Consider the following 13,434-nt stretch of genomic DNA (forward strand, 5'->3'; position numbering starts at 1 on the left):
TTCGATCCCTGGGTTGGGAAGATCCCCTGGAGAAGAAAATGTCAACCCACTACAGTGCTGTTGCCTGGGACAGTCCACGGACAGAGGAGCCTGGCAGGCTACAGTCCATGGGGTTGCAAAGAGTTGGACACAACTTAGTGACTCAACAACAACATATTCGTTCAATTTAAATGTTATAATAGGCAAAAACTGGAGAAAAATGTCAGATAACTTCCCTCCCCCAAATACCCTTATTAACTAAATAAGGCTTGGTTGAGAGTTTTCACAGTATCCTGACCCAAATAAAATACTGCAATTCTTCACAAAATAACTTCACATTATAAAATACAATTAAACTCTACAATATTTACATCCTGATAGGAAATTGATCAAGTTAGCTATCATATGCCAGAAAATTGAAGGATATGACCAGGGCTAGTTACATAATTTGCATCAGTCAGTTTAGTTGCTCAGTTGTGTCTGACTCTTTACAACCCCATGGACTCTAGTATGCCAGGCTTCCCTGTCCATCACCAACTCCCAGAGCCTGTTCAAACTCATATCCATTGAGTCAGTGATGTCATTCAACCATCTCATCCTCCATCATCCCCTTCTCCTCCTGCCTTCAATCTTTCCCAGCATCAGGGTCTTTTCCAATGAGTTAGTTCTTTGTATCAGGGGCCAAGGTACTGGAGTTTCAGCTTCAGCATCAGTCCTTCCAATGAATATTCTGGACTGATTTCCTTTAGGATTGACTGGTTTGATCTCCTTGAACTCCAAGGGACTCTCAAGAGTCTTCTCCAACACCACAGTTCAAAAGCATAATTTGCATGACCCAGTGCAAAATGAAAATGTAGTATCTTGTCTGGACATAAATCAATCCCCCCTTTCCAAGGGTCTATTACCCCAACCCATGTCAGACAGGTGAGCCCAGGTGGAGTGTGGAGGGAGTCTAGGGACAGGGGCAGAAATGGGGAAACGGCCCTGGGGCCCCAAGGGGTGGCAGAGAGAGAGTGGCCAAGAACCTGTCCCAGGGAGACAGACAGGTGATGAGACACAAAAGAGATGGGAGGCAGGATCATGCATGAGCCGAGGCTCCAAGTCCCATCTGACTTCACTCATAAAACAAATTCAGGGACTTCCTGGTGGTTCAAGGGTTAAGACTCCACCTTTCCACTGCAGGAGACACCAGTTCAAGCCCACATAGGGGATTTAAAATCTCAAATACAATAAATAAATTTCTTAAAAAATAGTTTTTTAAGCCAATAGCTTTTTCATTAAAAATACATAAATAAAACACAAATTCAAGATTAAATTATCAAGAATTTGAAGATGATGATGGCAGGACATTAGACTGTAAGCACAGGAGCCCTCTGTGTATTGTGCCCTAAACAACTACACTGGTGGCAATCCCCTGAAGCCAGACCTGGAAAGGCCAGTGAGCAAAAGAATCAGTGATGTTCCTCCCAGCCAGATCAACCCATCTCATATAGCTGGTCCTCACATGTTTACCGGGACAGCTGAAGTTCCAATATTTTGGCCTCCTGACGCAAAGAGCTGACTCATTGGAAAAGATCCTGATGCTGGGTAAGATTGAAGGCAGGAGGAGAAGGCGACGACAGAGGATGAGATGGTTGAATGGCATCACCAACTCAATGGACATAGGTTTGAGCAAACTCCGGGAGATAGTAAAGGACAGGGAAGGCTGGTATGTTGCAGTTCATGGGGTCACAAACAGTTGGACACTACCGAGCGACTGAACAACAATGATAGCTGTTTTGGGATAAAGGGTATATGATGCATTCTCCTAATCAATATTTTTCTTTCTTTCTGATCCTGACCCATTTGCCACATCTAAGGGCTTATTCCTCCTAGGGCTTGTCCTCACAATATGAAACATATCAGGAAAGTAACCTGGTACAGCAGCAAGAATGGGACCAGGAGTCAGACAATGCTGGCTGTCTCCCCTAACATCCCACCCTTGGGTACCTCCCTTTATCTCTCTGGGTCTCTGCCTCCCTGTTGTTAAAATCCTCCTATTGTCATGGTGGCTTCCTTATTATTATTAATGAAAGGGTTAGATTAGGTCACCTCTAACATTCCCTCCAGCTTGTTTCTAGGAGAAGGAAACAACACAAAAAGATGTTTGGCAAAAGGCGTTTGGCCTCTTGACAGTTTTATCTCCATTTTTAATGGACTTGTAATCAATATTCTTTGATTCATCAAAGCCTGAGCTGTTTGGTGTGATGTTGTCACAGCATAAAAGACAAAAGGAAGGAGATGTGAGTAATTTGAATGCGTGTAGGCAAAGGGAGCCCTCTTTCCTTAGGGCCTAGAGAAGATGGGCTAACTTTATTACCCTAGATTTTAAAATAACAATAATTAGTACTTGAGACAGTTCTTTTATCTAAGGTGCTCAAAGGGCTTTGTGGTCATTAACCCATTAATTCACCTGCCTCAAGCCATCAGGGGGTCAGGAGGAATCTCCTTAGAAGACAAGTATGCCAGGAACTCTAACCTCACAACAGTGAGGAATGCCCAAAGGGGTTGACCCTCTCTGTCTCTCCTCCAAAGGTCACCAAAATGGTCATCTTGGAAGAATTAATGGGAAATCCTCTCCTGCTGGTCTAACAGCAACTTCATCATTCACACGTGGCTTTGGGTGAATCCTCCCAGATGTCATATTTCCGCATCTGGAAAATCCCTTTACCCTTAATGTAAACTTTATAGAAAAGCTTTTACAGCTTCAGACAAACTGTGATTGTGCCCAAAGTGAGAAAAGGGGAGGACGCTTCTCCCTAAAATAGTCTTTTCTCAAAGTGGGGGAGAAAAACACGGCTTTTTAAAGTTAAGGAGATTCTAGATGATAGAATGCCACTTCAGAATGAATTTGTCCAGAGTTTGTTAAGATTCTTATCTCAGGTGGCTTCCATTTAAAAGCATGGGTTGGAAAAGCACACTACTAAAAAGTAACTTCATGTGGCCTGGAATTCTATCCTTAGAATCCTTCCATTAATCAGTTCATCCATCACCTAGGAGGTGCTCCCTGCAGTGCCAGGTGCTATGAGGACATAAAATGTGGAGCCTAACCCCCAAGCAGCTATAAATCTAACCAACGGGATCAATTACAAATAAAAGAAATTAATAAATGTGCTGTTTTTATTGGAAAAGACCCTGACGTTGGGAAAGATCGAGGGCTGGAAAAGGGGATGATAGAGGATGAGATGGTTGGATGGCATCACCAACTCAACGGACTTGAGTTTGAACAAACTCCAGGAGACGGTGAAGGACAGGGAAGCCTGGCATGCTGCAGTCCATGGGATTGCAGAGTCACACGTGATTTAGTAACTGAACAACAACGACAATTGTTTTTGTTATTATTTATTATTTTTTAACTTTTTATTTTGTATCAGGGTATAGCTGATTAACAAGCTATATCATTAATGTTATGATAGTTTCAGGTGGAATGCAAAGGGACCCAGCCCTACATGGCCCAGATCACAAGGAAACTTGAAACCACACTATACATGTATCCATTCTCACTAAACTCCCCTTCCATCCAGGCTGCCACATAGCACTGAGCAGAGTTCCCTGTGCTATACAGTAGGACTTTGTTGGTTATCCATTTTAAATATAGCAGATGTCGATCCCAAACTCCCTGATTATCCCTTCCTTCATCCTTCTCCCCTGGTAACCATAAGTTCCTTCACTAAGTCTGTGAGTCTGTTTCTGTTTTATTATTAGTTATTATTTAAATTCATTTTATTTATTATAGTTATTCATACATTTATTAATGCAAATAAAATGGGCAGAAAATATTATTTCCATAACTTTGGACAGTACAGACTGTGAAGTTCCCTGAGGGAGTGATCAGTGAGGGCCAGAGTGATGAGGGTAGGAAGGAACGCTCACAGAGGAGATAAGATGAACTGGATCTCCGAGGCAGAGAAAGTACTTGGGTAAGAAGCAGGATCAATGAGAATCGAGCACAGAGGATAAATGGGAATAGAATAAAAGGCAGTTCAGGACAGGGACAACCTCTAAGAAAAGGTGAGCAGATGGGAGGGAGAAAACTGACCTGAATGAAAAACAAGGCCTGGAGAGGAGAAAGAAATATGGTTGGATGGTGGAAGGGGGGGCTGGATCATAGGGAGACTTGAAACCACACTAGAAAGTACTGATTAGGGTCTTCAGAAGTCCTCTGTTGGAGCTTCCCTGGTGGTTCATCAGTTAATACTCCATGCTTCCACTGCAGAGGTGCAGGTTCAATTCCTGGCCAAGGAACTAAGATACCACATGCCAAAAAATGAATAAGTAAATAATATTTTAGAAGCAAATATCCATATATTCAATAACCCATAATAAACCGTAATGGAAAAGAATATGAAAAATTATATATATATATATATATATATATGTATATGTATACACAGTCAAGGGGTTCAGACATGAAATAACACAACATTGTAAATCAACAATATTTTCAACTTTTAAAAATTAATTATAGATAAGTAGTAGGAACCTACTGAACAGTACAGGGAACTCTACTCAATACTCTATACTGGCCTATACAGGAAAAGAATCCAAAGAAAGAGACGATGTAGGTATATGTATAATTGATTCACTTTGCTATACGCATAAAACCAACATTGTAAATCAACTATACCCCAATAAAATTTTTGATTAAATTGAATTAAAATTTTAAAAATTATTAATTTAAAAAATGAAACTAAAACCTCCAAACTTTTTTTTTTAATGCAAATATCCAGGAAAAGAACCAAAGAGTAAGTAAATTTGAAGGGGGGATTAGGGGTGGCCTGTGGCCAGATAGCCTGGACCCTGTCCTGCATGCTGTATTATACATCACCACAAGAGAAAAAGAATATGTTATACCAATATGAGCTGAAACTGTTAATTGCACATTCTTCTGTCTTGGGCCCTGGGAAAGCCTCAATGGAATGAGACCCAATAAGAGTGCATTCTGATAAGGGTGAGGGGAGCAAGGAGAGAGGGAAGTTATACCAAAGGCCTTGGCAATCCCGGAAGAGCTGGTCCAGGTAGAGCCCCCACCTTATGCGCAGCCAAAGCTTGAGGAAGGACCTCCAAAGGAGAGGAAGGTGGCAGAGTAGAAAAGTCACATTTCCCTGAAGTCACAGAGATGGCAACCAGTGGACCTTTTAATGTGCATGATCCTTCTAATCCTTTATGGCTCAGCCAACCTTTGATTCCTTGGGAAAGGATGCTCCTTTGGATCTTAAGATCAAAATAAAGATGTGGGAAATACTCTGGAGATGGCTTTGTAGGGAGTGGTGGTAGTTTAGTCACTAAGTCATGTCCAACTCTTGCAACCTCATGAACTATATCCTGCCAGTCTCCTCTGTCCATGAAATTTTCCAGGCAAGAACACTGGAGTGGGCTGCCATTTCCTTTTCCAGGGGATCTTCCTGACCCAGGGATAGAACCCGAGTCTCCTGCATTGCAGGCAGATTCTTTACCACCGAGCCACTTGAGAAGCTCTTGGTAGGAGTAGGTCAGAAGAAGAACGACGTGTCCTCATGTGGCCAAGGGAAGGCCTTTTGCAGCCCCCCATCACATCTGCACCTGTGGGGAAGAGGCGGTCTTTCCTAAAGCCACACCCCCTTCAGGACCTCCCTAAGGTCAAGGTGCCTCTGGTTAGCAGTAAAATGAAAAACAGTTGTTCTCACCAAAGAAATCTCTGTAGACAGGCTGCTGGGAAACTTGAATAGGTGTGTCTTTCTGACCTTCTGGTTCTTTTTATAGGTTCTGTAGGAACCCCAGTGGGTGCCTCCATCCTTCCGCCCATTTGGGGAGAGATTAAAGACACTGAGGTTGTCTCTTTCTTACTCATTGGCAGTTACAACCTTGCAGCCACTACAGCCTCAGCCTCCAGCGTGGACACGGAGGAGGTAAGTGGGAATGAAGGGACCATGCCCTCAGCTGTCAGCCTGGGTCACTCAAGCCAGCTGGCTTGGGAATAACCAGAGAGGAGTGGAACTAGGGGTATTCAGCTGCTAGGTACTTGTTTCCAAATGAATATGTGTGATTTTTTTTCTAGACAACCGTACTCAAGACAGAGTTTGGTGCTACCTCTCCAAAAAATTAATTGAGGGCAGAGACCACTTTGTAAAATTCTTTGACAAATTAACAGCAGATATTTAAGCACAATGTGTTGGATTGACTTGAATTAAAAGAAGGAACAGTCATTAAAATGACTGGGAAGAGCCTGTCTCCTTTGAGGAGCACTTCATGTCTTGAATGATCAAATGGTCCATTAATGTTGACAACCCTTGTTCTGGAGCCTGCTACAACTGGAGTCCAGCAACCATACGCACGTTGTCACACAGCCCATCTTTATGAAAAAAATTCTGCCTTAGGCTTCAAAAAGCCTTGGTGGAAATTATGACATGAAATTCATGAATGATCCAGAGTCCTCAAGTGAAGATGGTTCTCCTTTCCTAGCAGGACAGAGCTAGGATAGTTCTGAGGGGTGGATAGTTCTGAGCTGTTTCATTCAACGTGTCCAGGCATCTTCATCTGGGAATCAGAGATACTATAGTGTCCTGTCCAGGACTACCCAACAGACGTTCTTGTGGGTAAACGTAAAGTCGTGTTGTTTCATTCTGGTTTTTTTTGCAGGGGAAAAGAAGATCGTTCTAGTGAGGTACCAACAAGTCACCATGTATGAGGACTGCAAGGAGTCCACGGGGGACTATTATTTCCTCTGTGACACTGAGGGAGCATGGGGCATTGTTCTGGAGTCCCTGGCAGCAGTTGGCATAGTGGTTACAGTCATGCTGCTCCTGGCGTTTCTCTTCCTCATGAGAAGGGTCCAAGACTGCGCCCACTGGAATGTCCTCCCCACCCAGTTCCTCTTCCTCCTGGGTGTGCTGGGGCTCTTTGGCCTTGCTTTTGCTTTCATCATCCAGCTGAATCAGCAGACTGCCCCCATCCGCTACTTTCTCTTTGGGGTCCTCTTTGCTCTCTGCTTCTCGTGCCTCTTGGCTCATGCCTCCAACCTGGTGAAGCTGGTCCGGGGTCGAGCCTCCTTCTCTTGGACGACAATTCTGTGCATTGCAATTGGTGTCAGCCTGTTGCAGACCATCATCGCCATTGAGTACGTGACTCTCATCATGACCAGGGGTGGCATGTTTGTGCACATGACACCCTATCAGCTCAACGTGGACTTCGTGGTCCTCCTGGTATACGTCCTCTTCCTGATGGCCCTCACGTTCTTTGTCTCCAAGACCACCTTCTGCGGCCCTTGTGAGAACTGGAAGCAGCACGGCAGGTTGATCTTTGTCACCGTCCTCGTCTCCATCATCATCTGGGTGGTGTGGATCTCCATGCTCATGAGGGGCAACACACAGCTCCAGCGGCAGCCCCAGTGGGACGACCCTGTCATCTGCATCGCCCTGGTCACCAACGCGTGGGTTTTCCTGCTGCTGTACATTGTCCCGGAGCTGTGCATTCTCTACCGATCGTGTCAGCAGGATTGCCCCCTGCCAGGCAATGCCTGCCCCCTCCCGACTTACCAACGCAGCTTCAGAGCACAGAACCAGGAGCTCTCAAGAGGTACTCTCTGGGGAACTCGGGGAGGCTCTCCTGTGAGCAAAGCAAGAGGAAAAACAGGGCCAGAGGATACAGCAGGAAGGAACAAAAATGGAATGGTCAGGATCTAGTGTTAGTCTCGCAGTTGTGTCTGACTCTATGTGACCCCATGGACTGTAGCCCACCAGGCTCCTCTGTCCATGGGATTGTCCGGGCAAGAGTATTGGAGTGGGTTGCCATTTCCTCCTCCAGGGGATTTTCTCAACCCAGGGATTGAACCCAGGTCTTCCGCATTGCAGGCAGACTCTTTACTGACTGGACCACCAGGGAAGACCTAGGGAAGTGACTAAATAGCTCAAGCCTAGAGAGGCAGACAGAGTCAACGTTAAACTTTTCTGAAAAATCAGTTCATCCAGAATACAGAGATTCATGAGGAGAGGCCAAGACAGAAATGACTCAGAGGTCCTAAATAAAGAGGGTGTAGCTCTGAGTATTGTTACTGGATAAAGAAAGGCACCCACTGTAAAAGGAGTTTACCAGCCCCAAATCAGGCTGTGGTTGTGCCCTTGCATGACATAGCGTGCTAAGTCCAGATGTTTTGCCCATCAAGTGCAAAAGTCACCCCTGGCAGCAGTGACTGACAGTTTTAAAATTTAAGTCTCAAAACTAACTTCCCCTAACATCATAGTAGACCGATTCATACGACTCATCATCTCATTAGAGTCACAAAGCCCGATAACTTCTGGATGTCTACTTTGCAAACCATTCACTTCCTGAGAGCCTTCAAGGTTTACAAAAAGTGACAGGAAGTGCCATTAAGTGAGAATTCTGAGCAGAGGCTCAGATGTGTAATCATTAATAGAAATAAAAGAACTTGCTTATGTGACATTTTCATAATAATTTCTGGGTCAGATTTGAATCCTTATGTAAGACCAAGTCACCTGACTATACATTTGTTAAAGAATAAAATGTATTATCCATGATAACAAGGTGACTTGGACTCCAATAACCTGGGGGAATAAATGGCTAATATCAGTGATCTAGAAATACATCAAAACTCATTAATTCCTTTCTGAAACATCTGGCCCATTATTCATAACCCAATATCACAGTTTTACATCCATTTCTGTGTCTTAATAGGCATCTGATTTCTCACAATGTATTTCTAATGTGCAAAGAGGATGTTATTTTACATATTGGCATAGCGCACATTACGTTCACCATGCTCAAAAAAATTAATAGAAGCTTTCCTGTTAAGTCATACACTTTTTGAGCTGTAATCTATGGCTAATTACACATTCAAATTAATTCCTGTTCAGATAGCTGCATCCATTAATTCTGTTCAGTTCAGTTGACCATGAATCGGAAATTGAGACTACACATCCTTTCTATATGAGTTTTTCATTGCTTTTGATGATGTGAGGTTCATGGCAGAATTGCAGAGTCAATCTTTCTTGAAATGACTTCTCATAGTTCTCACCAAAAAATAAGATAAAACTTCTATGTCTGCTTTGTCTGCTGTCATATGTCTCTGCTGCTGCTGCTGCTGCTGCTGCTGCTGCTGCTGCTAAGTCGATTCAGTCGTGTCTGACTCTGTGCGACCCCATAGACGACAGCCCAAAAGGCTCTCCCACCCCTGGGATTCTCCAGGCAAGAACACTGGAGTGGGTTGCCATTTCCTTCTCCAATGCATGAAAGTGAAAACTGAAAGTGAAGTCGCTTAGTCATATCCAACTCTTTGCAACCCCATGGACTGCAGCCTACCAGGCTCCTCCATCCATGGGATTTTCCAGGCAAGAGTACTGGAGTGGGGTGCCATTGCCTTCTCCATCATATGTCTCTAGGAAACAAAATCAGAGAGAGAGAGTTCTTAGTGTTTCATAATACCCAAAACACACTGGGACTTGTAACGATCAATTTTCCACACCCCCAAAGATTAGGCAGGTATTTAAAGTGTTCTAAGAAATGTCCTATGGAAAAACAAGAGCTTTCAAAAGCGCAATGTTTCCTTATAACTGTCTTTATACTAGAGCATTGGTAGAAAATCCATTTCTGCCAGAGATAGTCATTGTCAATGCAATTTGATATTTTGTGGGAAGAAACATCAGTGGCGTAGAAAAGAACATGTAGATTACTATCCAAAACTGGGCAGAATAACCAGAAACTTAAGCTTAGAGAAGGGAATCAGGATGGAGGTTACCTGGAAAAATTAGATGTCAAAAATTAGAAGAACGATTCAAACTCAGGAATGTACAAAATGACACCTAGCTTGGAAAAAACATACAAAGAGATGCAAAATAGATAAGAACGAGAGCAGTACAGTGTAATAACAATAATGTAAAAAATTCTAAGTGTTGCTGTAGGTCAAGAGCTGGCAGTGGGAAAGCAACTCACAGCTGTGTTTGTTTTTGTCTGCTCAAGAAACAATCGCAGTGCTGTGTAGACAGATGTGTGGTCAGCAAGAACAGTCAGGCCTTTGTTCTCAGCATCGGTCAGTCCCTGACAAGAATACCCATTCCAGCTCTGGGATCCACTCAGGACAAGTGTGGGGATCTGGAGAGGTTTGGTGGAAAACCTCAAAGATGATGAAGGGGTTATAACATTAGACCTATGTGGGAAGGTTAAGAAGATGAAAGTGAGATGGTAGTTCTTAAGCTTTAGATGCCTTTCTCACCGACATTCAGTTCTCTCTAAATTCTGTACCAAAACACATTTTGTTCCAGTCTGTGAGGCATGCATTTGTCATGTGACTCTTCTGATTTATAGCTGTGATTGCAGTCACATAATTATTTGATTTACCACTGGGGTCTGAGACCAGAATTAATCAGTTAAAAGAAGAGTAAGACAAGAAGGGATTAGCAAGGAATTTCACACATATGACGACTTCTCCCCAAGAGGCTGTTGTCCTGTTTTCTGTCTCCAGCTAAAGATGAAGGGTAGAAATAGACCCAAATGGAAGCGCGAAGCATTCAGATTAAATGCAACGAGTTGGTACGCTGAAATAAATCAGCAAAGGGGATTAAGGCTTTCATTTCCCTGGAAGTCTTTCAAAAGATTAGTCTTTAAAGATTCTCTCTAAAGTGATGTATGGACTTAGTTCAAAGATATAAAAACATCTAGATGAAGAATAAAAATCCAATCAGGCATATTACTACAAAACACCAAGAAAATGGGTATAAATAGTCTGTGCCCTGAGATATAAACATGTTCCTGAAAAACTGCGCATCAACTGAATTTTTTAAATCAATTGCTCTTTTAACTGAGAATTTTTAGTGTGACATCATTTGCAAAGATCCTAAACCTAGAACATCAGGGGACTTCCTGGTGGTCCAGTGGTTAAGACTCCACGCTTCCACTGCAGGGAGTGGGGGTTCAATCCGTGGTCAGAGAACTAAGATCCCACATGCCTTGGGATGTGGCAAAAAAAGCAATAAAAATCTAGAATATCAGCCATGAACCATTTTTTATGAAAGGAAAGCTCCTGTTCTAGTAGTGCCTACTTTATCTGTTCTAGATTACTTAGAATATTGTTTTATCAAGTTCACTAAAACCAAGACCCATGTGCATTTTAAAGAATCACGTTATTGTGGGCATTTTTTCTATCCGTTGTTTAAATATCTACAGACAAATCTAGTATGATTTTTTGGAAGGTATTAAGACAGAAACGAGGCTATGCAATGTAAAAAAGGAGTCAATGAATAGCAAATGATGGAAAACAGGAGAAAAGTGCTCTTGCCAACCCAAGCCCTTCAGATTATTTTCCTTACCGCAAATACCAGCTTTTGCTCAGCATAGAAAGTGATGATGAGGCTTCAGCCCCTTCAATTACTAAGCACAGAGGTACTTTTCCTGCATACACAATTGTGATCTGTATGCAACCTTCTTCCGAAGCTTTAACAATGCTCTTTTTTAAATCACAAATTAAAAAAAAAAAAAAGTAGCCTCAGTGGAGAATTTATTTTTAAAGGAAGGAGCCTCTTTGCAAGCCACTGAGCCCCACCCTCCTCAGGTGCTGTTTCCAGGTGAACCTCTGACACTAACCCAGACCTTCCCTCCTTTGGCTTTCAGCCCGAGACAGTGATGGCGCTGAGGAGGATGTAGCATTAACTGCATATGGTAGCCCCCACTCAGCTGCAGGTAAATGTGCTCATCTGCATTCTCCAAGGAGGGATGGAGGAAGCCCACCTTCCTCAGGCGAGCTGTCAAGCTTCCTCTCCAGTGGCTTTCCTGACCCAAGAGAGGATAGATAGGGCAGGGTCATTCCTCCAGACATGCAGAGCCTGAGCCATCCAGACTGAATCCATACCAGGGCAGTGCAGTGAAGCTAAATCATGCCTTTTGCTTCTTCCCAAACCATTCCCAACCCTCAACTGCCACTGCCATTGACAATAAATTCTGATGCAGGTGAATGTCCCTGAAAGAAAAGGCAGCTTGAAGGGTTCAGGTGGAGAGTGAAGAGGAGCAAGCTCACTGCTTTTTGCCTTGGGGACAAGGGGGAGGGAAGTTAGAAATATGCATGAGTGTAGGAACTGTTTTTAGCATCAGTGGTCTAAATGCATCTCCTGGACCATGCTGGCTGCCTCTCTGAGTCACTGTCTGGGCCGCCCCAAGAACTGGGCTGGGTCTGTCAGCATCATCTGGACACCCATGTGGGTGCACCCGTTTTATGCCTGCAAAAACAGGGACACTGCTGAGTAGAACCAGAGGTAACCTACATTGGTGCCATGATGGCTTGAAGACAGACAAAGCCAAACAGCCAAAAATACCACTTTGGGACACATTTGTATTATGGGGTCAGAAGCCACTAAGATCCAAGAGAGAAAGCCACGCCCAGACTGCTCGTTCAGTGAACTGAACTAGGCAACTGTAACTAGGTTAAGCCCTTTGGTCTGCTATCTAACGTTGCCTTTTCCTGGAATGACAGGCCAGGACATAGCTATATCATTTGCTGTAATTAAGCCTCCTGAGGGTATTTACACCATGAGAAAATCTTCACTCTCCCCGTCAAGAACTTCTTGGGTTACTTTCAACTTCCAGTAATTTTGCAAACAGATTCTTACTAAGGGCTAAGAGAAAAAATGATGTGGGTAGACTCAACATTTTTTTTCTTTTTTGTTTAATTAACAAAGGATTAAATAATGGTGAAATGACAATATTTCGGGCATAGTGTTGCAGAGTATCATCCCCTATGTTGGCTGAGAAAGCTATTAATGGCATTTCTTCCATTGCAGATTGTTGATGCCACACAGAAATATCTCATTCCACGGGCTAAAGGAAGCCCCCAGCAAGATGCACAATTATAAAGTCCACAGAAAACATGAATCGTGAAAACCCAGAAGATCTTCCCAGTGTCGTCCCCATGGGCAAGTGGGAAGCCTATCTACCAATAAAGCATCCTTCCTTCCCTGCCTCCTGGTCCTCTCCATCCATCTGGAGCCCTTCCTCAGGACACTGCCCTTCAGGCATAATTACAATCTTTCTGGCCACCCTACCATGACTACGTGTCTCTTTCTTCATTCATATAACTGAAAGATTCTCTTCCCCAGCAATGCTAGGACAAATTGGCGCCTCTTACTAATGAGACCAAAAGACCTCAGTTTGATGAACGGAGTCATGCTAATGTGACAAAGTACAGATTTGCCAAAGTACAGATGGCAGTAGCAACTTACTATTGGATAACTCCTCTAGCCATTTTTTTAAAAGGGGCCCCTAAATATGATTGACTCAGAATTTGCAATAAATGTCATAGCAGAACCCTCAGGATCTCCACAATTGTACATTCCATAGGCTTGCAAGCCGGCAGGCTTCTCCCACAGCATAAGAACTCCCATGACAGCAAGTATGGCATAGACATGACTGAGGTCAGTGACCTGCTTTGATGAACCA

General features: G+C 43.4%; 1 protein-coding gene across 1 annotated transcript; it reads left to right on the forward strand.

Annotated features, from left to right (window-relative positions):
* Positions 1-6,656: 6,656 nt before the first annotated feature.
* GPRC5D (G protein-coupled receptor class C group 5 member D) lies at positions 6,657-13,022 on the forward strand. Its single transcript, XM_019960126.2, has 3 exons — positions 6,657-7,572; positions 11,617-11,671; positions 12,767-13,022. The coding sequence occupies exons 1-3, from the start codon at positions 6,678-6,680 to the stop codon at positions 12,849-12,851; spliced, it is 1,035 nt and encodes a 344-aa protein (XP_019815685.2). The 5' UTR covers positions 6,657-6,677; the 3' UTR covers positions 12,852-13,022.
* The last annotated feature ends 412 nt before the right edge of the window (positions 13,023-13,434 follow it).

The sequence above is a fragment of the Bos indicus genome, chromosome 5, assembly GCF_029378745.1.
Source record: "Bos indicus isolate NIAB-ARS_2022 breed Sahiwal x Tharparkar chromosome 5, NIAB-ARS_B.indTharparkar_mat_pri_1.0, whole genome shotgun sequence".
Taxonomy (NCBI): Eukaryota; Metazoa; Chordata; class Mammalia; order Artiodactyla; family Bovidae; genus Bos; species Bos indicus.

What these genes read in the sequence shown, in the direction of transcription:
- GPRC5D (XM_019960126.2), top strand. Translation starts at nt 6,678, where the DNA reads ATGTATGAGGACTGCAAGGAGTCCACGGGGGACTATTATTTCCTCTGT. An exon ending in GAACCAGGAGCTCTCAAGAG is followed by an intron (nt 7,573 to 11,616) that starts GTACTCTCTGGG and finishes TTTGGCTTTCAG; the next exon opens with CCCGAGACAGTGATGGCGCT. An exon ending in TTAACTGCATATGGTAGCCC is followed by an intron (nt 11,672 to 12,766) that starts CCACTCAGCTGC and finishes ATTAATGGCATT; the next exon opens with TCTTCCATTGCAGATTGTTG.